Source organism: Plectropomus leopardus, chromosome 6, assembly GCF_008729295.1.
Source record: "Plectropomus leopardus isolate mb chromosome 6, YSFRI_Pleo_2.0, whole genome shotgun sequence".
Classification (NCBI taxonomy): Eukaryota; Metazoa; Chordata; class Actinopteri; order Perciformes; family Serranidae; genus Plectropomus; species Plectropomus leopardus.
In genome coordinates this window covers 18,330,940-18,353,679 of record NC_056468.1, presented here as the reverse complement: position 1 = coordinate 18,353,679, position 22,740 = coordinate 18,330,940, and the positions used below count along the sequence as shown (strand labels likewise).

The following is a 22,740-nucleotide window of genomic DNA, read 5'->3' as shown; positions in this document are numbered from 1 at the left end:
TCTCGCACAGACGTGCACTTGAACTCAGTGATGAACTGATTATATTTTTGGTGGGCATCAACAGTCACTGTGACCCCCCCAAAGCATGTTTTTTGGCCATAACTCAAGAATTAATTTGCTAATTTCGCAGAATTGCACACACACACACACGTCTACTAGGATAAAATGAAGTTATGACATTTTATGTTCAAATGCTCAAATGTCAACTTCACTGTGACATCATATGTTCTGCAAAAAACTTTTCTGTCCATATTCAACATCTGAGGAACAAAAGGGGAGACATTTGGTCAGATACTGGGTTGGTGAAACTGACCTTGGTGCCCTCCTTGAAACTGTGCTGACGCCCTGACCCCGATGATAATCCATGCTTGGTCATTTCTTTCTGTCCAGTAGGATGCGTCTAAAGGTGAGGTTGATGCGAGGCTGGGAAATCTTCTTCCGAACAGGGAGGCTGTGGTACCAGAAAGTGTTGGTGGGCGAGTTCATGAGAAGCAGGCTTCCATGAGCGAGCTCCAGCTTCACAGGATCAATGTGTCTGCGGCTCTGTTTTCCTCGAGCGTCCCTGTGCCGGAAGACAAAGTCTCGTGGCGCTCCGAGAGAGACAGAGGCGATGGGACAGAGGGGATCCAGCTCCTTCTCATCATCCCGATGCTCACCCATGTGATCCTGCCCGTCTTTGTACCTGGAGGAGAGAAGAACGATTTCAGCAGGGAGACAAACACCAAACTGTGACCTTTAAAACTTGTATTCAGTGTTTTCTCACCTGTTGACCAGAACAAAGTTAAACGTTTGTCCGGTTGTTTTTGTGACAGCATCCCGAATATATTCCAAAGTTGGAGTCCATGGGCAAGCTAAACGCGTCACTCCAGAGTAAGTGTAGGTGAGACCTGCATCTCCATATGTGGCCTGCTTTCTCGGTATATTGTGTACCTTTCCAAAAATCTGCACCTGTGCTTCTTCTCCTGGAACACAAACAGCAACAATCATTCAACAACACTGCACCTCCTAGTCACAGCGTTACAGATAAAGGTTGGATGTCGTACCTGTTGAGTAGACCACCTCCTCCTCTAGCTGTTTAAAAAGGCGGTCTGCTTCCTCTTTGGAGAACAGCAGAGCATAATCACAGTCCAGTCCCTCTGACTCTATTTTCTGCCAGGGAACAGGATGGGAGAACTCGTCTTCATCCTCCTCCTCCTCCTGCTTCATCCGCTCATCTCTCTCCAGTTTGATCTTCTTCTGTGGACTTCTGGCATCGTTGGTGCATTTTCTCACAAACTTTTCCATTACAGTAACCTGTTGTCTGTTGATCTCTGAGGGGCCTAAATATGTTAGTATGTAGATATTAACAGCTCATTCTAAGGTAACACACAAAAAAAGTCATTTCCGGGTGACTATAAACTCATGACAAGTTATGAATATCATATACCATTTCTGCCAATAGATGCCCCTAAATCCTACACGCAAGACATTTAATACTGATTTTGAGATTTTAATAAATATGGGTTTAAAAAAACCCAAACATATTCCATATGGGTCTGTGGTGGTACTGCACTGGTTTAGTAACCGTCTCAGTATATTTTCACTTTTCAATTTTCACAAATTTGTGCTAAAATTTGTTACATTTTGTTGAATTCTGGACCCTTTCAGAAAATACAGGGTTGCAACTAACAATTATAGCACAGTCCCATTCAATTTACAACCACTGAAGACACAGTAGTGCACCAAGTCTGCATATTTTATGAACACAGAGCCAAAAACCGACTCATGTGATTTGTCTTTTAACATAATAGTTGTCAATTTATGTTTTGTCGATTGCCTAAACACTCAAGCAACCAGTTTATTTTAGCTCTACAGAAACGGTATAGACAACAACGACCTTACATTATGCCTTTATACAATAACATATCACACAAAAAGGACAATATATATCTATACATACACAAGTATATCGTATATATACACAATAGTTACAGTTAAGACGTGTATTTCTCTCATATGAGTGCTAAGTGCTTCACCTCCCACAAACCTTAAACAACACTTATTCACAGTTTGTCTTGAACGAAGCTCAGCTCATTATCATAACTGTGTCGTCACTGTATGTTGGCGCCAAATACATCTTAATCCCAGTCACAAACTTCAGGTTTTCTGAGGAGCCCACCGCCGCTGCGCTTTTACATTAGCTAGTAAGTGAAGATAATTAGTTTACGGCAGCTTAGCGCCACGGTATTTTTCAGAAAAATGATAGGACAAAAGACTATTCATTCATTTTTTTCGCCTGTCTCAAAAAAGAGAGTTTCTTCGGATATAACTGAAGCCGAGGAGGATGCCAAAGACCCGGTAAGCGTCCCTACGTTACTTCAGTTTGTCAGCAAACATTAGCCACATGTCTAGCTTACGCTGTTAAAACATTACGTTATTAAAATTAAAACTTAATTTACATGGTACTTGTAGGACTATTTCAAACACAGATGGATTTGTCCCTCTCCCGCGACAATTCAGTGTAACCCCATGCTGCGTTCAAAAGCACTGCTGTGTTCTTGCTTGTTGTTAAAAGTGCTGCTCAGAGCACGAGCATGTTTGTTTTGCGCTGTCGACGATTTCTGAAGCCATGCTTACCTGCGGCTGCACGCCTCTTACCAGCTATCTTTTCTTCTCAATACATCAAAATTTTGCAGAAGAAGCAGAAGGCCTCGTCGGTGGATCCGTCCAGTCCGTCTCCAGCTCCTCTGTCTCCGGAGCTGCTGGACCGGATCGCCCGCAACAAGAGAGCCGCGCTGGAAAGACTCGCTTCCGCTCAGACACCTCCGGGGTTTGGTGAGAGCTGGAGACGGGGACTGTCGACCGAGTTTGGAAAGCCCTATTTCAAACAGGTGAGAGGACAAGTCAACACACTGCACCCGCCTCTGTCTCTGTTGCTTTTTTAACGTGTTCAATAACTGAACTTTCTCTGCCACAGTTGATGAACTATGTGGCTGAAGAGAGAAAACGCCACACTGTGTTCCCTCCTGCGGAGCAAGTCTTCAGCTGGACTCAGATGTGTGACATCCGAGATGTAAGTTTGACTGCACTGGGGACTGTCCCTGACCTGTGACATTGTGCTTGACAACAAAGTACAAAGCTTTTATACTGAAAGAAACAAGCAAACACTTTTTTATGCAGAATTATTCAAAATAGAGGTTGCAGAGTCATTTATGGCATAAAGAAAAATGAAATTAAACAGACACTATATGATATGTAAATATATAAAGTTAGAAAATTTCAAAGTTCATTTTAGATCTTTTTGGGCCAATTTAGTATGTAAATGCATGGCAGCATGTGTCTCTATTATAGAAGCATTTCACTGCTGGTAAGGTGGTCTTTTCATAAAACTGGGCTTTTAATGTAGTAGAGAGATAAACTGATGATACATGAATAGAGAAAACAGAGGAACAGGAATGCTCTGTGCCAAATGGGACCAATAAATGCCCCTGTTAGTTGGTGAGACTGCAAACTTTTTTTACACAGTTAATATGTGGCTAGCAGGTAACAAACAACCTCATAATACATATTTAGGGTCAGTGGCACAGATGAGTCTGTGCTTTGTGGATAAAATGGGAGTAAACTGAAATATGTTAAGTTTAGTTTGGCATTAATTGTCAAAATTGTAAACTTAAAACCAAGCCACATACATACACATACACAAATTCATCCATAATGGACACCCATTACATTTCCACCATTACACTTACACCATGATTTATGTATTTATTATTGTTGTTGCTTCTATTGCTATTGTTATTATCATTATTATAATCACATCTACAACTCACGCATTCAACCGTCTAATGAAACACAAATATGATGCTACTGAGACCATGGCAGTACGCTGCACCCAACTTCACCCTCCACCACACACACACACACACACACACACACACACACACACACACACACACACACACACACACACACACACACACACTTTTATCCTCTCATTCTTTTCACATACACACCAACATCTCATAAAAACTGATTCATGACATATTTTTTTTCCTTTTCTTTCTTACTTTAATATATACATATCCTCATCTCCCAAACAAAGACTCATCACCCCAAACCCTCTCTTGAGCGCACAGATACACACTCATGTGCATGCATGCACACACACACACACACACACTTGCATGTTTTTGCCCTGTCTGTGCTTACTTTCTGTTTGTTTATTTGGTATCTTCATCACCATCTGTGTGTCATAGTTTGTCTCCCTTGACTGTTTCTATATTATATTACTTGTTTTCACTTGTTTTGTTATCACCACAATTCACAGTTTAAAAGAAAAGAAGTTACATAACTTGAAGATGTGTCTCTAATTCCAGGTCAAAGTGGTGATTCTTGGCCAGGATCCATATCACGGTCCTAACCAGGCCCATGGACTGTGCTTTAGTGTCAAAAGACCAGTGCGTCCTCCACCCAGGTTAAAACCTTTTCAACTAGTCAGTTTTCTATCTTAAAATCAGCGCAGTGTTGTGCAATCCTTTAACATATTTATCACACCCGATTCTTTACGTTTCCAGTTTGGAGAACATGTACAAAGAACTGATGTCCGACATTGAAGGCTTTCAGCATCCTGGACATGGAGATCTAACAGGATGGTCCAGACAAGGTTTTTTAAAATTTTTATTATTGTTATTTTATTTTATTTTTTTTTATGAGCAGTTTGTTTAAGGTTCGTGTGACTTTTTTTGTACCTGTGGGTGGATTTGGTTTGCAGTAAAAAGTACAAGGCATCCACTGACAGTTTCAGACACCACAGACAACATACAAGATAAAAAATGACGAGAGGATGCAAGATAAAATGATAAAAGTGCCCCAGTGCTTATCAAAATGTAAAATTTGTAACAAAAACAATAAACCACATAACCAAACAATCCAAAAACTATAAATAAATGAATCCTAAATGTAGGCTTCAAAATGCTTACCAGTGTGATGGCAGCAGGAACAAAGCTGTTTTTAGAGCACTGGATTTTACACCTTGAGTCTAAAAACCTGTCCGGAGGGGAGAAGTTGAAACTCATTGTGCAAAGAGTGCAGCTCACATTGAAATGTTATGGACCTTTTTCACAGGAGACATTTTAACAAGTCACAGCAGGAAAAGCACAGGTGTAAATAATGAAATTAATGATGGTTGAATTCCATTTAGCTGCTTTGATTTGTAGGGTCCTGGTATGTGCGTGCATGCTCACTGTCACACCCATAGAAGAGAGCCATCATTAGTAACACCTGTGCTTTTCATATTAAGACGAGTCGAAATTAAATTAATTAAAAAAGGTCCATTGTCTACAATCTGAAACTGTCTTGGGATGCCGGGTTCAGCTGGGGCTAATGTTTATGTGTAGTTGCACAACAAGAGCGCTGTTGGTGATTAACTGACCTGCCGTCCTCTCCATCTGTGACCTCGCTCTTCAGGTGTGTTGTTGCTCAACGCTGTGTTGACGGTCCGAGCACACCAGGCCAACTCCCACAAAGACCAAGGCTGGGAGACGTTCACTGACGCTGTGGTGCAGTGGCTCAGTAACAACCTGGAGGGCCTCGTCTTCATGCTGTGGGGATCATACGCACAGAAGAAAGGAGCCTCCATCAACAGGGTGCGTGTGCACTGTCGTTTTAAACCAAAGCTTTTCATCGTGTTCATGCGTCTAACATTATGTTCTCTGTGTTTGTAGAAACGCCACCATGTCCTCCAGACCGTGCATCCTTCTCCTTTGTCTGCTCATAGAGGATTTTTTGGGTGCAAGCATTTCTCAAAGGCTAACGAGCTGCTGGAGAAATCCGGGAAGACTCCCATAAACTGGAAAGCACTTTAAGTTGTTGTGCATGTTTTTGAACATGTATGTTGGTAAACTACAGACCAAAATCCACCCATAAGCTTTCACATTGTCCTGTTGTTTAGAGATTTCTTTATAAAAGAGTTCATGTTGGCAGTTTAAACTGTTGTGTTTCATGCTATACTCTGACTTCTCCCAGACTCCTGTTTCAACATTGTAAATATGTTTGTATTCTTTCTTTTTTTTACTTTTTTATTAAAAGGTTGGTTCTATTAAAGTGGTTTCAGAAAGTGGCTTTTTCCAAATGTACTCAGGAGTTGCTGGAGAGTTAGAAATGAACTAAAAGACACAATGTGTTTGTGCTATGACCACTTAGTATTTATATGGCTTACTGTGTCACATACACTTTTCTCATGATGGACATTTTTACTTGTGTGGCATTAATATTGGCTGCATTCTGTTTGCTAGCAGGGCACTATTAGTGAGAAAGCTGGCTAAATGTTATTAAGATTGGCATTTTTCTTGTGCTTTTCCTACAACACAGGGCTAAAATGTATGCCATTGAGAAAGGTTTAATACTTTTAGAGGTCACTGTGTTATGCCACCAGGAGGGGCCAGAATAACACAGATGATAAGCCAAAACAAAAAACAAATATCCTTTGTAGTATGCTTCACAAGGCTAAGAAAAGTTAACTTTGCTATACAGTTAAATTAATTTTCATTCAAATCTACCTCTGCATTGTATTATATCAGGGGTGGGCAACCTTTACTATCAAAAGAGCCATTTCTGGCCCAAAACAAGCAAAAAAAAAAAATCTGTCTGGAGCCGCAGGTAACACAACACATAGTCAAACTAGCCTATCAATATTATTGATGGGTCTATATGAGCATTCATTAATATGTTTTACCACTATTTATTATTTTTGTTACATTAACTTTGCAGTGTTGGTGGTAAAAATTAAAAGATCTATCCATGCACTATTATTATTATTATTATCTATATGTATTATTAACTTCTCCATTTTCCTCTGAGACTTCTATCTTGGATTTGGAATCCATAGCTAGTCAAGCTTTTTTGATTCAGGAGCATCCACCGCTTTTGAAATTTGGCAAAATTAAGCAGAAAAGGCACCAAGGCCACAGAAATATGAAGCATATTTTAGTTAATGAAATGCTAATACATTTTCATATTTGGTGTACAGGCTACATATTTTTGCAATTGAAAAACTGAATGAAAATCTTTTAAAAAGTAATCGCCATTCATTTCCATATAATTTTTAGTCAGAGACACAGGAGCCACTGGGGAGGGGCTAAAGAGCCGCATGTGGCCTACCCCTGTATTTTATCATACATTATTCTACACACACACACACACACACACACACACACACACATTATATATATATACACAGTTTATAGAACATGTAACAAGCTACTCCCCAACACTGTGCAAGGAAAAGTATGACATACAGTTTGTTTAACTTATTGTGTGTTAAACCTAAACTCCAGATGATACCCTACATTGGTGTTGACGTCGACTTGAAGGCGTGGCTTCGCCAGTGACGCAATGACGTAACCAGGAAGAACTGGGCGGCTGCTTCTCAGCTTCGCCCTGTCAGTTGTGTGTCGGTGATGATTGCTCAGTTGAATTACTGACAATGCCTGTGGAGAGCCTGCCAATCCGGGATGCGTCCGTTCAGTTCCGCTTACTACAGCAGTATCTGGTTCTTCTGAAGAAATACCCGATCCTCACTAAGTCTGTCACGAGGTCTGTAACTTCGGTTATTCACTGACTGTTAGTGCTTTATCACTTTCCTGCAGCCTGGTGCTTCTTTTCTGTCGTATCTCTCAGCTTGATAGTCAAAAATGAGACGTTTTCCTTCAGTAGAGTACTACTAAAGTCGTATCATCGTATTTTTAAAAGTTATTTTTTGCTACAATGTAACCAAATCGCCATATGTTAGCAGTTCTGAATTGATTTGTTGACATTAACGTGTATTTTTTCAGGCCACTTTGTTTGCACTGACCACAAACTGCCCCTTTGTGTGTGCTCTGGCTTTAGCCAATCAGCATCTGCACAGAAAACCTCCCCCAGCAAGTCTGTCACACTGATTTTATTTGATCTGAGAATGCACACTGATAGAGTTGTGTTTATTGTCTGTGCTTGATGTTTTTAGTGGCATCCTCTCCGCTTTAGGAAATCTTCTGTCTCAGACTTTGGAGGCAAGAAAAAAGGCCAAGAATGGAGCCCCGGTCAGTGAGATTGACACAGCTGGAGCTGCACGCTATGCCATTTATGGGTGAGACATTATATAGAAAAGAAAACTGAGGGCTGATGTGCTTTTCATGGCTCATCTACTGCAAGAAAATGAATGTAATAGTGTGTTCCAGTTAGACGACACTGTGAGACAGTGATTTGCTAGTAATATAATGCCTTGCTGTCTATTTCAGGTTGTTTATTACCGGACCGGTGAGCCATTACTTCTACCAGCTTATGGAAGTGTGGATGCCCACTACAGACCCGCTCTGCATAGTCAAACGTCTGCTACTGGATCGCCTTATTTTTGCCCCTGGCTTTCTGCTCCTTTTCTACTTTGTTATGAACGTCCTGGAGGTGGGTCATCTCCCACGCTGTGCTTCCTGAACGTCTCACACTGACACAACATTGGGGGGCTTGCAAGAGACATATTTTACAAAGAATGGTCAAAATTGCTGCAGCAGAGGCCGAGATATCCAGAGTCTTTTTGGTCAAAAATTGTCTTCGCTTCCCAAAATGCAACTTGATAGAGTGTTTCATGAAACCCTTAGGCCAGAGAAGTACAATTTCTTTCAAACTTAGTGCCCCTCTTATTTTACAAATGAAATAGTACTTTCCGTAGCCCTTTTTACACAGAGATCACACTTTGGACCGCTAGAAAGTCCCTTTTATATGCCGCCTTTGCAGTTTCACACAGAACCAAATTACAGCATCAAGTGTTTGATTAAAGTCAGCATGCTGCCATTGCGGAAACAAAAGAGGTGTTACAGGCGTGATGTTTAACACAACAACGCTTGCCTCTGTTGTGACATATATGAGTTGGAGACCCTTTCTCAATAATAACAAAGGCAACATGGTAGCAACGGTCATTTACCACCTCTGTTATTTGGTAGCTGATGTTGTCCTCGACGCAGCAGGTGAGGAGCTTCCAAGTCTCATTATTTCCCCAATTTGCGGACATTTTCAGCTGCTGTTCCTCCTCTATGAGTCAGCTGCCAGTTGTTGTTATCTGCTTTTTAAAACTCCAGCCATTGGTCGCACCGTAACACGCCATCAAAACATCACACCTGTCTTGCACATGCTGCCTTCCTGCCGGCCATCACTTTTATACAGACCTCGTTTTGGCGCCGTACTACGTCTGTTGCTGCCTTAAAGGCGAGACAACTCTGTCCCCCTATTCTGTAGGCATACCTTTTACACAGGTGAGGCGCAATAACAACACAAATCATCCTGTCTTGAGCAAGTCATGTAAAGGGGACTCATGACTTGTGTGATGTGTAAAATTGGTGGACTGCCCCTTTAAATAAGATGTACTGCCATCCATGTTTCAACCTGGATTTTTACCACAGTATTTAGTTCCCTGTCTTCATGTTATATCTACAGTATTAAACACATCATTAAGGTTTTTATATATGAATAAACAAGCATTTAATTGTCCCAATCTGTTTTCAGGCCAAAGGTTGGAGAGACTTTGAAAATAAGATGAGAGGAAGTTACTGGACTGCTTTAAAGATGAACTGGAAAGTGTGGACTCCCTTCCAGTTCATCAACATTAACTTTGTGCCTGTTCAGGTAGGCATCTCACTGGCATCCTGTCATCGAACGACTGACGAGTCACATATTGACACTAAATGTTTCCTGTGTGTGTTTGTGCTTTCAGTTCCGAGTGCTGTTTGCCAACATGGTGGCCTTATTTTGGTACGCCTACCTTGCATCTGTGAGGAAATGAAGCCGTCCTCACTGAGAAACTAATCTGGAGGAAACTGCTTCTTCACAGTGGCTTTAACATTTAACAGTTTACTGCACTACTGATGACCTGTTTCTGATCTGGACAGTACTTCTCACACTGTGGCTTCTCTGATAAATTCATAACAAGCCTTTACAATGAGCTGAAGCCATTATAACATGCTGCTATATTTTGGATAAATTACTGTAATTACAGAACATAATAAATGTAGTTTATAATAAATGTATTTTTTACAGAATGCTGCCAAAGTATTGTAATATGTAGTAGTAAACATTTAATTATATGATCGAGACAGCATCTTTTAAATATTGGAATAATGTAAATTTTGAATCAGTGCCTATATGTGCCTTTCTGGTTAGCTGTTGTGAAATGCAAAGGGTGTAGCTCTAATCTGGAGCTGAGGAAGTGGGACAGGAAATGTGAGGAGACATGCAAAATTACATTTGAAACTTTATTATCTTTTAAAAACTGTGTCAAATTAACATTTCCCAATTGTGTATTTTTTGAAATAAAATGAAAACATGCCATGTTGTGAGTTAAACATATTTGTACTGCCAAAATAAAACAATTAAACAAGTTTTTAAGATGTGGCAGGATTACACATCAAGGAATGCATCATTTTTTCCAGTGACAATACAAATAAGAAATATGTAATTTATGACTTTAAGATTTTCATCCAGATTAAATAAAAGAGACAGCCTCATAATAACTTCATAAAATAAGGGACTGTACTTTATCAGAGTAGAGGCTTGGAAAGTATATGATTTTTTTCTTTTTATATCATGACCCTACCCAGGGCTCTTGATATTTTTCCTTGAGCCTAAGTAACTGGGGAAAATGCATAACCCTCCTTCCAAAATAATTAAATTCCACAGTTTGTGGCTATGATAAATGATGTGATTTTGTAAGTTTTTCAAGAAAGCCCGCTTTTCAAACCCCACTTGCAGGTTTTGGGGCTCTAAATATATTTAAAACAAATACAAAATATGACAATTTAAGGCTGGATGTCCCTTCCCTGAGAAAAATCAAAAAACATAACTTCCTCCCCAGTACCAAGAAAATTGCGCCTTCATCATTTGGGATAACGCCTTCCCCTCTCATAAATAACAGTCCCGAAACAGGTTTTGAAGAAATGACAGGATTACACATTAAGGAATGCATTAAAAAAAAAAAAATTAAAACACAAGTAGGGAATGTGGTATTTGCTATAATTTAGTTTCATTATTTATATTAAATAAACTATTAAAGACTATGTAACAATAACTTGCTGATTTAAAAAACAAAACGTGTAGAGAACATTAACTTTCAAATATTACAACAATGATTTCCAGAATATTTTATGATCTAATAACCAGGTTTGTTCTCAGCCTCCTCTCAGGCGGAGGCTCAGGTCGATGGTGCTGTTTGCGACGACGCCGTAATCCGAGAGTTTACCGTCCAGCATCTCTCTGCTCTGGTGAATGAGCCTCTGCTGGCTCACCGGGACCCCCTCTCTGCTCTGGACCCTGCTCTTCAAGTTGTTCACGGTCTCGTCGGATTTGACATCATAGGTGTTTGTCTTCCCCTTCTCGTTTCTGACAAACACCTGGATGGTCGGCGGCTGGATCACCAGCAGAGACACCCTGGCCCCATTGTGTAAACCGTACGAGCTGACCTGCATCAGGTCGTTGTTGAGATGAATGTTTTGCCCGTTAACAAACATCAGCTTCTGGCTCTCACAGGGAACTCCAAATTTCTCCTGGATGCGTTGTTTCAGAGAGCCCACTGTGTCCCCTGGGAGCACCCTCAGTGTGTGGGAAGTCCCGTCCAGCTTAACCACGGTTATATCCATGATCAAAGTGTCCTGAAAGATTATTTAATACATCATTAAAACAGGCTTATTCAAGGGAAAAACCTCGCAAATACGCTGAGAAAAAAAAAAGGTTAATAAAGAGAGCTTACCTTACGATGACTTTTGTAAATTCGTCCAAATGTTCAAGTCTCCAGACGGTGTCAGGACAGAAACGATGCTCAGCCGCAGCTGACTGTGGTTTGGCCTCATCGCAGTTTATATAGTCTGCCTCAGCTGATACACTCCCTCCCCTTCACCTAAGATTCGTTTTCCCTCCTCTGCCCTCATAACTTTCGGTTTTCATTCTCCAAACATGACTCTGCTGTACTCGTGTTATGGGGGCAGCAATGTTTTCATCAGCATTAACGCTGACTTACGTGAGAAAAGTCGTTTCAAATGACAGAAAGTTTACACGATTTGAGAGGAATTTATATGTTTAAAACACATATTGAGGGTATATTGATTTGGTTGAATGGAGAAGGAAAGGCAATAAAATAATTTTTTGTGTGTGTTTTATTAAGATTGATGTGTTATTTTGTCTTGAATGCTTAATTTTGTTTGTTTTGGTCGAGGTGTGTATGGTTAATAGCCTACAAGTTTCGTTTTTTTATTTTTTATTTTTAAAAGGGTAGGATTTTATAAGTTTTCACCTCCTACTACTCCTTTTCGGCTATGAAATACTTATGTTGTTTATAGATTTACCACTTTCAAATCAAGTTTAGCCATACAAGTGGGGAAAGAGCAGGTAGTATGAATTAATGACAGGAAACTGAAGACAAACAGGGGACTCCCACTGTAGAGGGCTGGATTATCTTATGTATGGTCAAATCAGGACAGTCTAGTTTGAACTAGGAATGCAAATCATTCCATCACATGACATGATAACCACCTGTTCATAAAAGACATTTTCTATGGAAACAAAACAGAAAGAGAAAATTACGTATTGTTTTTTGAAAAACACTAGAATAAAAACAAGACACAAATAACATTAAAACAATGTACTGCCAGAAGCAATACAGGTTGGCAACACACTGCTCATTCACAATTTCAACAACATGAAACTGAAACTAAAGAATGAAAACTATACAGCAGGTGTCAAATGAAACTGAAAAATACAAAAACTGGATGCATGACTAGCAGTTAGATGGAGTTCTTTTCTTTCTTTTTTTTTGGTTTGTTTGAAAAAACAACTTCCCAGATGGAAAATTTGGGATAAATATCAGAACTCTGAGTGCTTCAGCATGGTGGCCCTCTCCTCCCTCTTTGGTAGGGGAATATTTCCTGTGGTGAGAAAATAAATAAGAGTTAAGGATCCTCATAATTACAGACCAAACAGCATGAAAAAAGTACATCATCTTTAATTTTAGATTCAGCTTTCTCACTGCAGCATTATGTATGGAGCAGCAGTTCCCAACCTTTTGCCTTAAGGGACCCCTTTTCTATCAGAGTAAACTGACGAACCCCGACTGACAGATACAGTACCCTCAGGAAATTTGTATATAACGAGCAAATTAGATTAAAATTGGGCAGATTATTTCCTTTGAATATTGCATCTAAGATTAGCTGTCCTGTTATTTTTAGGATCTTTTTTAATAAGATTCTTTAAAATTTTAAGACTTGATTTTTATAAGATTCAGGGTTTTTTTTTTATTATTGCATTGTTTCATTTGAGTACAAAACTATGCAGAGGTCAAGAAAAATTGCAGTATGCAAAACATGTGGGTAGAAAATTACATAGATGCAACAACTTTCAACAAACATGTCTTGACAAATAAATATTTTAAAAAGCATTATATGATTTTTGTAAATTTAACATGTTATTACTCTGTTTTGAAAATTTTAAAACAGTTGGTGAAGCGTGTTATGACTTCTTTAGGACTTACTTGTGACGTGCAGGTTTAAGTACAAATATAGACAGCAGTATGAATATGTAAGGGAAGAGCATGTGTAGTGCCCTACAGGCAAAGGTATGTAGTGTGTTACTAGTAATCCATCAACCAGTGAGGCAGAGACAATAATTTTTTATTCATATATTGTCTAAATAAAAAAAAAAAAATCAACGCTGTTTCCAAATAAATGCTTTCAGGTTTCTTCTTACCTGGTGGTGCCACAAAATATTCTTCAACTGTGTTTTTGGAGAGCTGAAGCAGTTCTTCAGCACAGTCCCCTTCCATCACTGCGTCGTCCCTCAGGTGTAATGACCTGAACGGATAAACATAACCTCATTCATACAACAGGCTTCACAAAAGTGCTACAGTTCATTTCCACTATTCTTTCTAACTGTGATGAAAAGCTCCACATGCAAATAAGATGCTTTCCATGACAGTCTATGCTACCACAGACTGTAGATGACATACTGTACTATGACTTTTTCATGCTACTTCAGAGGACATAATAAAAAAATAACCTTGTGCTGTTTTAAATGATAAAAGCAAACCTGACTTTTTTTAAGAGGTTATTTTAGACAGCATACAAAACTATACCCTTTTCATGCTATTTTGAACAACATACTATAGTATGACTTTGACTATGACATTTTCTGCTTTTTTTTTTGCATCATACAATAGTATGATGTTTTTATGCTATTTTGCATGACATACTATAGTAGGACCTTATAAATGCTACTTTAGACAACACAGTAAAACAGGACTTTATTAAGGTTATTTTAGATGACATACTAAATCATGACTTTTATATGCTATGTTGCATGACAGACTATACTATAAATATTTGTATACAGTTTTTAGTGATACTATATTTTGACCTTTTTTGATGCTGTTTTGGACAACATACTATGACTTTTTGATGTTATTGAGGTTACACACTATAACTATACATTTTTTTGGCTATTTTGGACAACATACTCTATTATAACTTTTTAATGCTTTTTTGTGTGAAATGCTATATAGTATAGACTATACCTGTCTTCCAGAACAGAATCCATTGGTTCAACCCCTGACGTGTCAACAACATGAAGTTGGTCTGCAAACCGTATAGCTTTCTCCAAACAGTCAAGTCCCTGTTTAGTGCGGAAATCAACCAGGGCAAGTCGCTCCAGTTTGTCCACCAGGTCAGCAGGGATTTGGGTAGGCTGTAACATTAATGGCATGTTGGTTAAAAATGTATGTTTGACAGTTTCCTTCCACCATCACTTAAGAATGCCTTTAAAGGTCCAGTGTGAAGGATTTAGTGGCATCTTGCGGTGACGTTGCACAAAAGCCCAAAGTAAGTGCACAAGAGACTGACAGCAGCTCATCAGCTCAGTTCTGGTTTAGCCCTCCATTAATCTTATTGGGACAAAATGGTTTCATTTTCTAGATTTTCTAAATTGTATTATACTGAATGAATCAAATCCCAAGGGTGCAACTAGTCATTTTACAGGGGTTAGGATGTTTATAAAATGTATCCACTAATTTACAAATGTGTTTTTCATCGTGTGAGTCTATAGGAAAAGTTTGTTTGGGCTTCGTGGCATCATGTGACAGACCTGTAAGTTGTAAGTCTGTGTTTAGCCAGTTGTAAAGCTCTTCCTGGGGGCTTGGAGAAGACCCCCCTCTATATAGGGATATAAATGATTCATTCTAAGGTTACGAAAACAAAGCCATTCTTATTTTCAAGCGACTATAAACTTATCAAAATAGATTTCTGAATATTATAAACCATTCCACCATTTATTCCTGTAGACAACCCTAAAACCACCACACTGGACCTTTGACTCTAACTTACAATTGAGTAAAGTCATTACATCCTTTAAAACTTCTAATCAGCAAACACAGTCATGACTCATGCCACGTACTATAATCTTTGGCCTCTGGTAAGCTCTGCCATTTGTTTTGTTGACGGTATTGTGTGACTTTGTCTTATTGTTCCTTTAAATCAAAACAAACAAAAAAAACTTACAAAAACTGAACAGTCTATTTAGTAAGATGTTCCTGCTTATAGCGGAGGGAATTCGGAAATAAACACACTAAGTTCTGCAGATATCCACTTGAGTTGTCCAACTCAAACTTCTTAATATATTTGTGTGTTTCCACAAGAACTGTGGATTTTCTCCCTTGCTGAATCAATTACACTGAAAAAGCAGTAGGAAGGGATCTCTAAATGTTCATTATGAGTAAAGGGAATTATTACAGCGAGCAAAACCTGTTTCAGTGGCAGTACCTAACCTGTTTATTGTTGAAAACAAGGCTTTCAACTACATCTAACATGAATGTCAAGGCATTAGGCCATTTCACACAATCCAAGCAAAGTATTATGTTAACGTCCTATCAGTCATGGCTCATGAGGATATTACCGGGGGAAGTTGGTCCTCTGGTACTGGTTTCCATGTTGCAGCCTGTGGTACCTATTAGAAAAGACACATTGAGTATTAGACTGACAAGTCAATGTTCTGCTTTAGCTACTGAAACTTAAATTAAAATAACAATAACTGACCTTTAACATACCTTTGAATTGTGTGGTTGAGAGCTTAAAAGACGAGTTACAGTTATTGTGTAGCTCTGCAGGCATCTGTTTCTTCTTCTGTGCAAGTTCTCCACGTGTGTTTGTGAGCATCCATCGTATCTTGACAGGTTAAATGAAGGCCGAGTAATTTTCAGCGACACGCCACAACATGCGCGTCTGGCTGCGAGGCTCGACATTTTCGGGACAATTACGTCGCCAGCTTTGCCCAAATTGTACACAAACTGTGTCACATTTTGTAAATATTTACTAACGTAACAGGAAGGTCAATCCTAGCATGGATTAAGCTAACGCCTTGTCGTCACTAGCCTAGAGGAGGAAGTGGCAGCGAGAGACTTCACTTCCACTTCCTTCCTGTTTCGCCGGTGCAGGGTAACCGACTGACTCGTTTTAGCTGAAATGCAGTAGTAGCGTCATAAATGTGAAGCAATGTTTGATACATTCAACGTTTAACCCTCCTCAGAAAAAAACACCGAGTAACGTTCTAAAGCATTTGAGTTACACTTTATTTCAAATGTTATTTTATCGCGAAACCAGCGTTTCCTGTGTTGAATGCTGCCTTTGAGGTATGCGTGTTATCTTAATGCGTGACAGCAGTTACATATTTGGCAGTAGTAGCCGATACAATGTAACGTTAGCTCAGGCATCGCTACTAGTGACTTCTTCTATTTTTCTATGGCACTAATCACTATGAAAAAAAAATCGCGTTACCATTTTTTCTTGTCACTATATAATGTATGATGGTCATATGCTCAACAGAGCGCCCGGATAGCTCAGTCGGTAGAGCATCAGACTTTTAATCTGAGGGTCCAGGGTTCAAGTCCCTGTTCGGGCGTTACAATTTTCAAGCCTGGAAACACAGCAGTCATAAAACCTGGATGATCACGTTTATCTATGGGCTGGCATCAAATTTGTTCTTTCGATGTTTCTCCAAAATTGACAGCATTAAACTTCTCCATCTTTAACAGGCCTGCTAGGTTAACTGTCGCTCACCCACCTGGAGGCACAGAAAGTTTGTTGTCTAACTAGCTGAGATAACATGTTAGAGTTCAGACTTTTATTTTAGTTATCTGGCTAAGTAGTTATCTAGCTAAAGCTTAATTATTGTAGAGAAGAAACGAATATTACAGGGATCTCATGTTGTGTTTTAGTTTGTTGGTACTCTTCTAATAATATTAATAAATGTACCTATACAGCACCTGTACACAAAGTTTACAAAGTGCTTTGACAAACAAAGCAAATGCAGAAACGGGATACATATAAGCATACACAACAATCGAAAGCCAAAGAATCCTACTAAACAAAAGCCAGACGTATGAAACTAAGGTAGAGTTAAGACAAAATTAAACAAGGACAAATAATGCAAGATACAGGACACAAAATGCCCTTTTAAGATAAAAAACCCAAACAACAAATAGGCAGGCGGCAATTGAAGTACTAAAACCACAAATGACAAAAAGGAAACTGAATCAGGTAAAATAAATACAAAATAATATAAAATAGATAAAAAGACAACATCACATAAAGGCAAGTATATAAAAATGTGTTGTATGAGGTCACTTTAGGTTGGTAAGCTCACTGTTTCTGTCTCTTCAACAACTGAGTTTTGTATATATTTTTTTCTGTTTATGTTAATATTAGTTACCTAAATCAGCAGTTCATAAAGCATCAGATTTTTAATCTGAGGGCTGAGGTTTTAACACCATCCTCAAATAATATCTTTTTTTTTTTTCTGTATGGCGCCTACAGCGATGTCAGTGGCATCTTTCAATAGCGTTGGGCCAAGTTAGCGGCTCCGTAAATGTTAACACACATATGCATAATGAAAGCATACTAATATGTTTTGAAACTGCTCAAATGCTGATGTTTTATTTATTTTTGTATTGGTGTGTTATTTTTGTATATCTATACAGTATTTTTGTTTTTTTAGCTACCATATATATTGTAGAAGCAAGGTTCAAGCAATCTCTGACTTAATGAAAACTCAGATAACTTGGATAAGAATGAAATGATCAGATTTTGTTCTCGTAAATGGACATCAACAGATTACAAACACTACCACATTGCGTGAAAGCATGCAAATATATTCAAACAAGACAATTACATTGTTGCAGTACTGTCAATACTCCACCTTTCCCATTCATTGCTAATTACATCATATTTGCATGTCAAATGTAAAAGACATGAATTATAAAATGTTTTTTCTTTGATACATTGAAAATTACAAACATAAAGGTTACATGTTTAGTGAATGTTACAGATGTTTCTTAAATTAGTAAAAATAATCCTTATCTTGTAATTCTATTTTATTGTACTTAATCATTATTAACAATCACATTTTATTATATATTAAGTGATGTTTTCTCAACAGCTGGTTGTATTAAAGACATATTTTACTCGGGGATCAAACTCACAATGTTTTGATCGACAGACCTTCTCCTTTGTGAGCTGGATGGCAGCCATCAAATCATATTTAATCATTCACATCTTTCTCCAGAATTCACAGCCAGGACCAAACCAATTTGTTTCAGGCACAAATGCAACATTATGTGTCTGAGAAAACTGAAGTAAGGTGGATGTGTGAGTGTATTTCTCATACGTATCCTATGTCTTGCAGTAAATCTCTGTTTTTCTATAACAGCACTCTTTGACTTTTGATTCATGCCTAAGTATCTCGGAAAAGTCATCAACAAACCGCAAACTATTTTTACTACAAGAAATGAATGCAGTATATTCCGACAGTTAGATTGTTGCAGTACTTTCAATAAATATCACCTCAACTGATTTAAAGAAAGAATGTATCTGTGAAAATGTTTTTTTTAATCTACGAAATAATTGTTTTCCTAATTTTAGTCAGATTTAAGTGATATTTGACACACTGTCAACCGGTAATAAAAGTTACAAGAGACAGGTCCCATCCGGGAATTGAACTCTCCAGTCGTTGCTTCGCTCTGATCACACACGTGAGCCCGGATAGCTCAGTCGGTAGAGCATCAGACTTTTAATCTGAGGGTCCAGGGTTCAAGTCCCTGTTCGGGCGATAGCAGTTTTAAAAACTTTGCTGCTCCCTGGATGTGTACTGCAGGTACTGCAGACGCTGACCACAGTGCAAGTGCCAGCGATGAGCGCCGATAAACAGCAGATGTCGCGTTGCTCGCGCGGCTTGCTGTTGTGTCGCAGGTGTAATGATAACTCAAGACAATCGCAGCTGTGGTTTTGTACAGTAAAACAGCACGACCTCGAGTGCGGTAATACATTCATACAACAGGTTCAAAAGCACCATTAATTAGATAACTCATTTTTTTGGCCCTGCCGACGCAAATAGTTCCGCAACTGCTGGAAGTGGCAGCTGTTACCTGGCAACACAAAACTTTTTCTTGCAAACTAGCTAGCTACTCTCTGCTGGTTAGGTCTGTTCAGTAGCATGTACAATTATCTGCGTGTTTCCAGTTAAATTAGTTGTGTGTCTCTCTTGACTTACCGATGCGACAAAGAATAACCTCTCCGGCTCACACCTGCATCCTCCGCCGCCACCAGCTGAGGAAACTCTGGCTCCAGTCTCCAGTGAAAGGAGAGGGCAGGTCAACCGTGGAGTACCTGCCGAGCGACGGGCTGTCAAACATCCTGGTGCCTGGTTTAAAAGGGTCCTGGTCTCTGCGCCACATTTTCCTAATCTAGCACAATGCGGTAGTTAGCCAGCTAGCTATACTGAGGCAGCTAAACTAAAAACAGCAGCAGGAGTAACGGCTCCACACAACCACAGAAAATTCCTCAAAAAGTTGAAAGTTGTTGAAAAACAACGCTGCCACCAATGAGCCCCAAAAAGACTGGAAGTTCCCACACCACTTGTTTTCCTAATGTAGAGCAACTCCAGAGGGACTCAAAGTCGGCTTTCAGAGCAGTTTGTTACTCTGTAGCGTACAGTAGATACCGTTAATGTAGGGCTAATTAAGACAGCGGTGACGCGGAGTGATACACGAAGAGTTAAAAGTCCCACCGCTGTTGCGTTGTATATAATCAACACTCGCGGAATACCTCTCAGCCAATCAAATTGCTTGGTTGGAACAAACTGTCTAGTATTATCAAGTAAGTTTGTATAAACAAAGGAATTAATTAACAAAGACTAAATCCTGAAAAATTAGAGAAAAATATATAAAAGTTGGTGATTAAACAGGATGCGAATAAATGTATTTCATATATTTATGTAGTATATGTTGGCACTATTTGTTGGTAGTATTTTGTTGTTTGTTTGCTCAAGATAAGTAATGTTTTAGTGTTCTAACTTTTTGTTTGTTTTGATAGTTTTCTTTTGCCAGTTATTTGTTTATTTTATAATTAGTTTTTTTTGTAGTTTTGTTCAGCATATTTACTCCCAGCATTACATAAATACTTTTTTTGGGGAGGGGGGGTTCAGTGAATTGAGTAATATGGGGCACCCGTGGTTATAAAGACAGGTAGGCAGGTAGGACCAGCATGTGCACCTTGGTGTGCAAAATGGGTTTTTTTTACCAGCATAAGAGAGTCAGCAGGAGCCATGATTCCTTTGTTCTTTTGTTTGCTTGCTTGCTTTGGGCTTAATAAATCAAAAGCACCACAAGAAGTTTAAATAGACATTGGACTTCTTTTGCCTGTATACATCACTTGCCCATGGTGCCTCGGTGTGGCCCTTTGATTTTTTAAATTTCACTTAGATTTTGCAGACAAATAGCCGCTTTAATATTTATATATAGTTATTTATATATTGATACTTAAGTAATTCATCACCCTCCACGGATTATGGGGGGAAAAATAAGAGATTAACAAAATAATTCCAGTTCATCATGTGCGGGACAGATGTTTGTACCAAATTTCATGATGATCTATCCAGGCATTGTAGTGATGCAGTATAAATCCACTGAAGTAGGGAATAATCTCCTGGGGAAACAGCAATCAGTTGTTGAGATAGCTTGTCTTGATTAAAAAGATGGACTGACCGACACAGTCATCTCTGGTGATCTCTTGACGTTTATCACTTTCATGATGTATTTCTGACTCTTCACAGCAGTTTAATACAATGGAGTAATTTACACATTGCAAGACGTTTTGGAAAAATAACAATGATTCCAATTTTATTATTTTATTATAAGAACATATACCATTTAATATATATATCTTATATATGAACTCTTAGTATAGAATTTGATTGTTTTACAATAAACATTTAGAACCGGCCACAAAATATAAATATCAGCTTTACAGACAAAGCAGCATCTGAATGAGAAAATGAAATAAATAAATAAATATTAAATAAATTTTATACTAAATAAAAAAAGGTTTTCAGACAGTTAGCATTCACAAAGAAACACCAATATTAAAAGCATAATTCATTCTACCACATTCAGGAAACAACACTTTAAGACCAACTGAGAGAAGTTTTAGGCAATAAATGACACGCATGGATGTTGGCAAATTGCAACCAACAATAGTATTAATTTAGGTGTTAAAAGCATATACTGTTGTATGTCCTCAAAAGTACCAAATCTGTCAAAATATCAATACAGTTTTCATCATAACATTGTCTGTACCTCTCATTTTCATCTCTCAGTTCATGCTACTCTCACACTAAATAATCTGAATAATGTGGCACAACAAAACTTATCTGTCTCATCTGATCTTCCTGATTCACAATCATATTCAAGCTGAAATTAACATTTATTTCGACAAACAGGCGGCAGATAACACAAGACAAAAATCAAGAGTAAACTGCACAATTTACAAAATATACAGTGGTTCACGGGATAATGAAAAATAACTTAGGTGGTTATCAAATCAGGCTTGTTGCTTTATATATATCTCCACCCAGACATCCTTAAGTCACTTAAATATTCGGTTATGATTTTACACAATAAAATCCTCATAAGTCAAACACATTTTTCTCTCAGTACAGATTCACACAGAACAAATAAAGACAATATTTGGCAGACGAGGCAGTTCAGTTAAAACATTAAAAACACTGCTGGATGCTAAAATCACTGACATGGTGCTAAAAGCTAAATTATTCTTAACGTTAAACAGAACTGGAGTTTTAGTTACATCTTGGATCAGTCATCAGTGAAAAATAAGTGAATTTTGGGGGTTATATTTGAAGAAAATTAAAGGTCTGCTGACACTGATTCCTTCAATAAGGGGTAGGAAAATGAAGATAACTTGCTGATATATCTAAAGTTTAATCTTGTAGACTTTGACTATTAAAATAGTTTTTATAAACTATTATCACAATGAATCTTCCCCATAAATATAGTCTCTGGTGTAATTCAGCTCTGCATTTTGGTTTGAAATGTGAATCTAAAACCTTACTTATCTCAAAATAATCCTGTAATCTATTAAATGTACTCGGATTAAGATGAACACTTCAGGGATTTCTGACAAAATATTTAGAATTTAAATCAATGCTTTTTTTCAGATACAATTTTTTCACTTGAACATACTGACAAATATGAAGCATAATATTCCCCTACAGCTGTCGACAACACAAACAACACTGTGGATACAGCCAGTAAGGCTCATAGCAGCAAACAGTGATTGTAAAGGCTTCATGTTGTGTGTGTTAGTGAGTGTGTGTGTGTGTGTGTGTGTGTGTGTGTGTGTGTGTGTGTGAAAG

At 38.4% G+C, this 22,740-nt stretch overlaps 5 protein-coding genes and 2 non-coding genes across 9 annotated transcripts; 4 read left to right on the top strand and 3 right to left on the bottom strand.

Annotated features, from left to right (window-relative positions):
• Positions 1-210: 210 nt before the first annotated feature.
• On the bottom strand, positions 211-2,724 carry alkbh2 (alkB homolog 2, alpha-ketoglutarate dependent dioxygenase). 2 transcript variants are annotated; one of them, XM_042488175.1, is made up of 4 exons: positions 2,638-2,724; positions 1,044-1,319; positions 764-962; positions 211-682 (listed from the first exon to the last, which is right to left on the bottom strand). In XM_042488175.1, the coding sequence occupies exons 2-4, from the start codon at positions 1,282-1,284 to the stop codon at positions 373-375; spliced, it is 750 nt and encodes a 249-aa protein (XP_042344109.1). In that variant the 5' UTR covers positions 1,285-1,319; positions 2,638-2,724; the 3' UTR covers positions 211-372. The 2 variants fall into 2 exon arrangements, with proteins under 2 accessions (XP_042344109.1, XP_042344108.1); XM_042488174.1 differs by having other exon boundaries at positions 2,617-2,692.
• On the top strand, positions 2,111-6,025 carry unga (uracil DNA glycosylase a). 2 transcript variants are annotated; one of them, XM_042488173.1, is made up of 7 exons: positions 2,111-2,337; positions 2,676-2,870; positions 2,957-3,052; positions 4,356-4,453; positions 4,554-4,642; positions 5,446-5,624; positions 5,703-6,025. In XM_042488173.1, exons 1-7 carry the CDS (start codon positions 2,239-2,241, stop codon positions 5,841-5,843), a joined length of 897 nt encoding a protein of 298 aa, XP_042344107.1. In that variant the 5' UTR covers positions 2,111-2,238; the 3' UTR covers positions 5,844-6,025. The 2 variants fall into 2 exon arrangements, with proteins under 2 accessions (XP_042344107.1, XP_042344106.1); XM_042488172.1 differs by lacking the exon at positions 2,111-2,337 and having other exon boundaries at positions 2,571-2,870.
• A 1,368-nt stretch (positions 6,026-7,393) lies between these two features.
• pxmp2 (peroxisomal membrane protein 2) lies at positions 7,394-10,487 on the top strand. Its single transcript, XM_042487990.1, has 5 exons — positions 7,394-7,572; positions 7,982-8,104; positions 8,256-8,418; positions 9,514-9,633; positions 9,722-10,487. Exons 1-5 carry the CDS (start codon positions 7,463-7,465, stop codon positions 9,788-9,790), a joined length of 585 nt encoding a protein of 194 aa, XP_042343924.1. The 5' UTR covers positions 7,394-7,462; the 3' UTR covers positions 9,791-10,487.
• Positions 10,488-10,790: 303 nt separating this feature from the next.
• isg15 (ISG15 ubiquitin like modifier) lies at positions 10,791-11,860 on the bottom strand. The gene is made up of 2 exons (XM_042487992.1): positions 11,750-11,860; positions 10,791-11,651 (listed from the first exon to the last, which is right to left on the bottom strand). The coding sequence occupies exon 2, from the start codon at positions 11,637-11,639 to the stop codon at positions 11,172-11,174; it is 468 nt and encodes a 155-aa protein (XP_042343926.1). The 5' UTR covers positions 11,640-11,651; positions 11,750-11,860; the 3' UTR covers positions 10,791-11,171.
• A 575-nt stretch (positions 11,861-12,435) lies between these two features.
• gatc (glutamyl-tRNA amidotransferase subunit C) lies at positions 12,436-16,428 on the bottom strand. Its single transcript, XM_042487991.1, has 5 exons — positions 16,085-16,428; positions 15,934-15,984; positions 14,561-14,730; positions 13,738-13,841; positions 12,436-12,920 (listed from the first exon to the last, which is right to left on the bottom strand). The coding sequence occupies exons 1-5, from the start codon at positions 16,277-16,279 to the stop codon at positions 12,859-12,861; spliced, it is 582 nt and encodes a 193-aa protein (XP_042343925.1). The 5' UTR covers positions 16,280-16,428; the 3' UTR covers positions 12,436-12,858.
• Positions 16,429-16,862: 434 nt separating this feature from the next.
• On the top strand, positions 16,863-16,935 carry trnak-uuu. Its single transcript has one exon. It is a non-coding gene; the product is annotated as a tRNA-Lys (tRNA).
• Positions 16,936-19,067: 2,132 nt separating this feature from the next.
• trnak-uuu lies at positions 19,068-19,140 on the top strand. The gene has a single exon. It is a non-coding gene; the product is annotated as a tRNA-Lys (tRNA).
• Positions 19,141-22,740: the final 3,600 nt, after the last annotated feature.

Coding starts and splice junctions, on each gene's coding strand:
- isg15 (XM_042487992.1), bottom strand. CDS start 11,639: ATGGATATAACCGTGGTTAAGCTGGACGGGACTTCCCACACACTGAGG.
- unga (XM_042488172.1), top strand. CDS start 2,574: ATGTTTGTTTTGCGCTGTCGACGATTTCTGAAGCCATGCTTACCTGCG. Junction 2,871..2,956: donor GAAAGCCCTATTTCAAACAG/GTGAGAGGACAA, acceptor TCTCTGCCACAG/TTGATGAACTATGTGGCTGA. Junction 3,053..4,355: donor AGATGTGTGACATCCGAGAT/GTAAGTTTGACT, acceptor CTCTAATTCCAG/GTCAAAGTGGTGATTCTTGG.
- pxmp2 (XM_042487990.1), top strand. CDS start 7,463: ATGCCTGTGGAGAGCCTGCCAATCCGGGATGCGTCCGTTCAGTTCCGC. Junction 8,419..9,513: donor TTGTTATGAACGTCCTGGAG/GTGGGTCATCTC, acceptor ATCTGTTTTCAG/GCCAAAGGTTGGAGAGACTT. Junction 9,634..9,721: donor TTAACTTTGTGCCTGTTCAG/GTAGGCATCTCA, acceptor TTGTGCTTTCAG/TTCCGAGTGCTGTTTGCCAA.
- gatc (XM_042487991.1), bottom strand. CDS start 16,279: ATGTCGAGCCTCGCAGCCAGACGCGCATGTTGTGGCGTGTCGCTGAAA. Junction 13,842..14,560: donor GATTCTGTTCTGGAAGACAG/GTATAGTCTATA, acceptor TTATCCGTTCAG/GTCATTACACCTGAGGGACG. Junction 12,921..13,737: donor ATATTTTGTGGCACCACCAG/GTAAGAAGAAAC, acceptor TTCTCACCACAG/GAAATATTCCCCTACCAAAG.
- alkbh2 (XM_042488175.1), bottom strand. CDS start 1,284: ATGGAAAAGTTTGTGAGAAAATGCACCAACGATGCCAGAAGTCCACAG. Junction 963..1,043: donor GGAGGTGGTCTACTCAACAG/GTACGACATCCA, acceptor TTTGTGTTCCAG/GAGAAGAAGCACAGGTGCAG. Junction 683..763: donor AACTTTGTTCTGGTCAACAG/GTGAGAAAACAC, acceptor TCTCTCCTCCAG/GTACAAAGACGGGCAGGATC.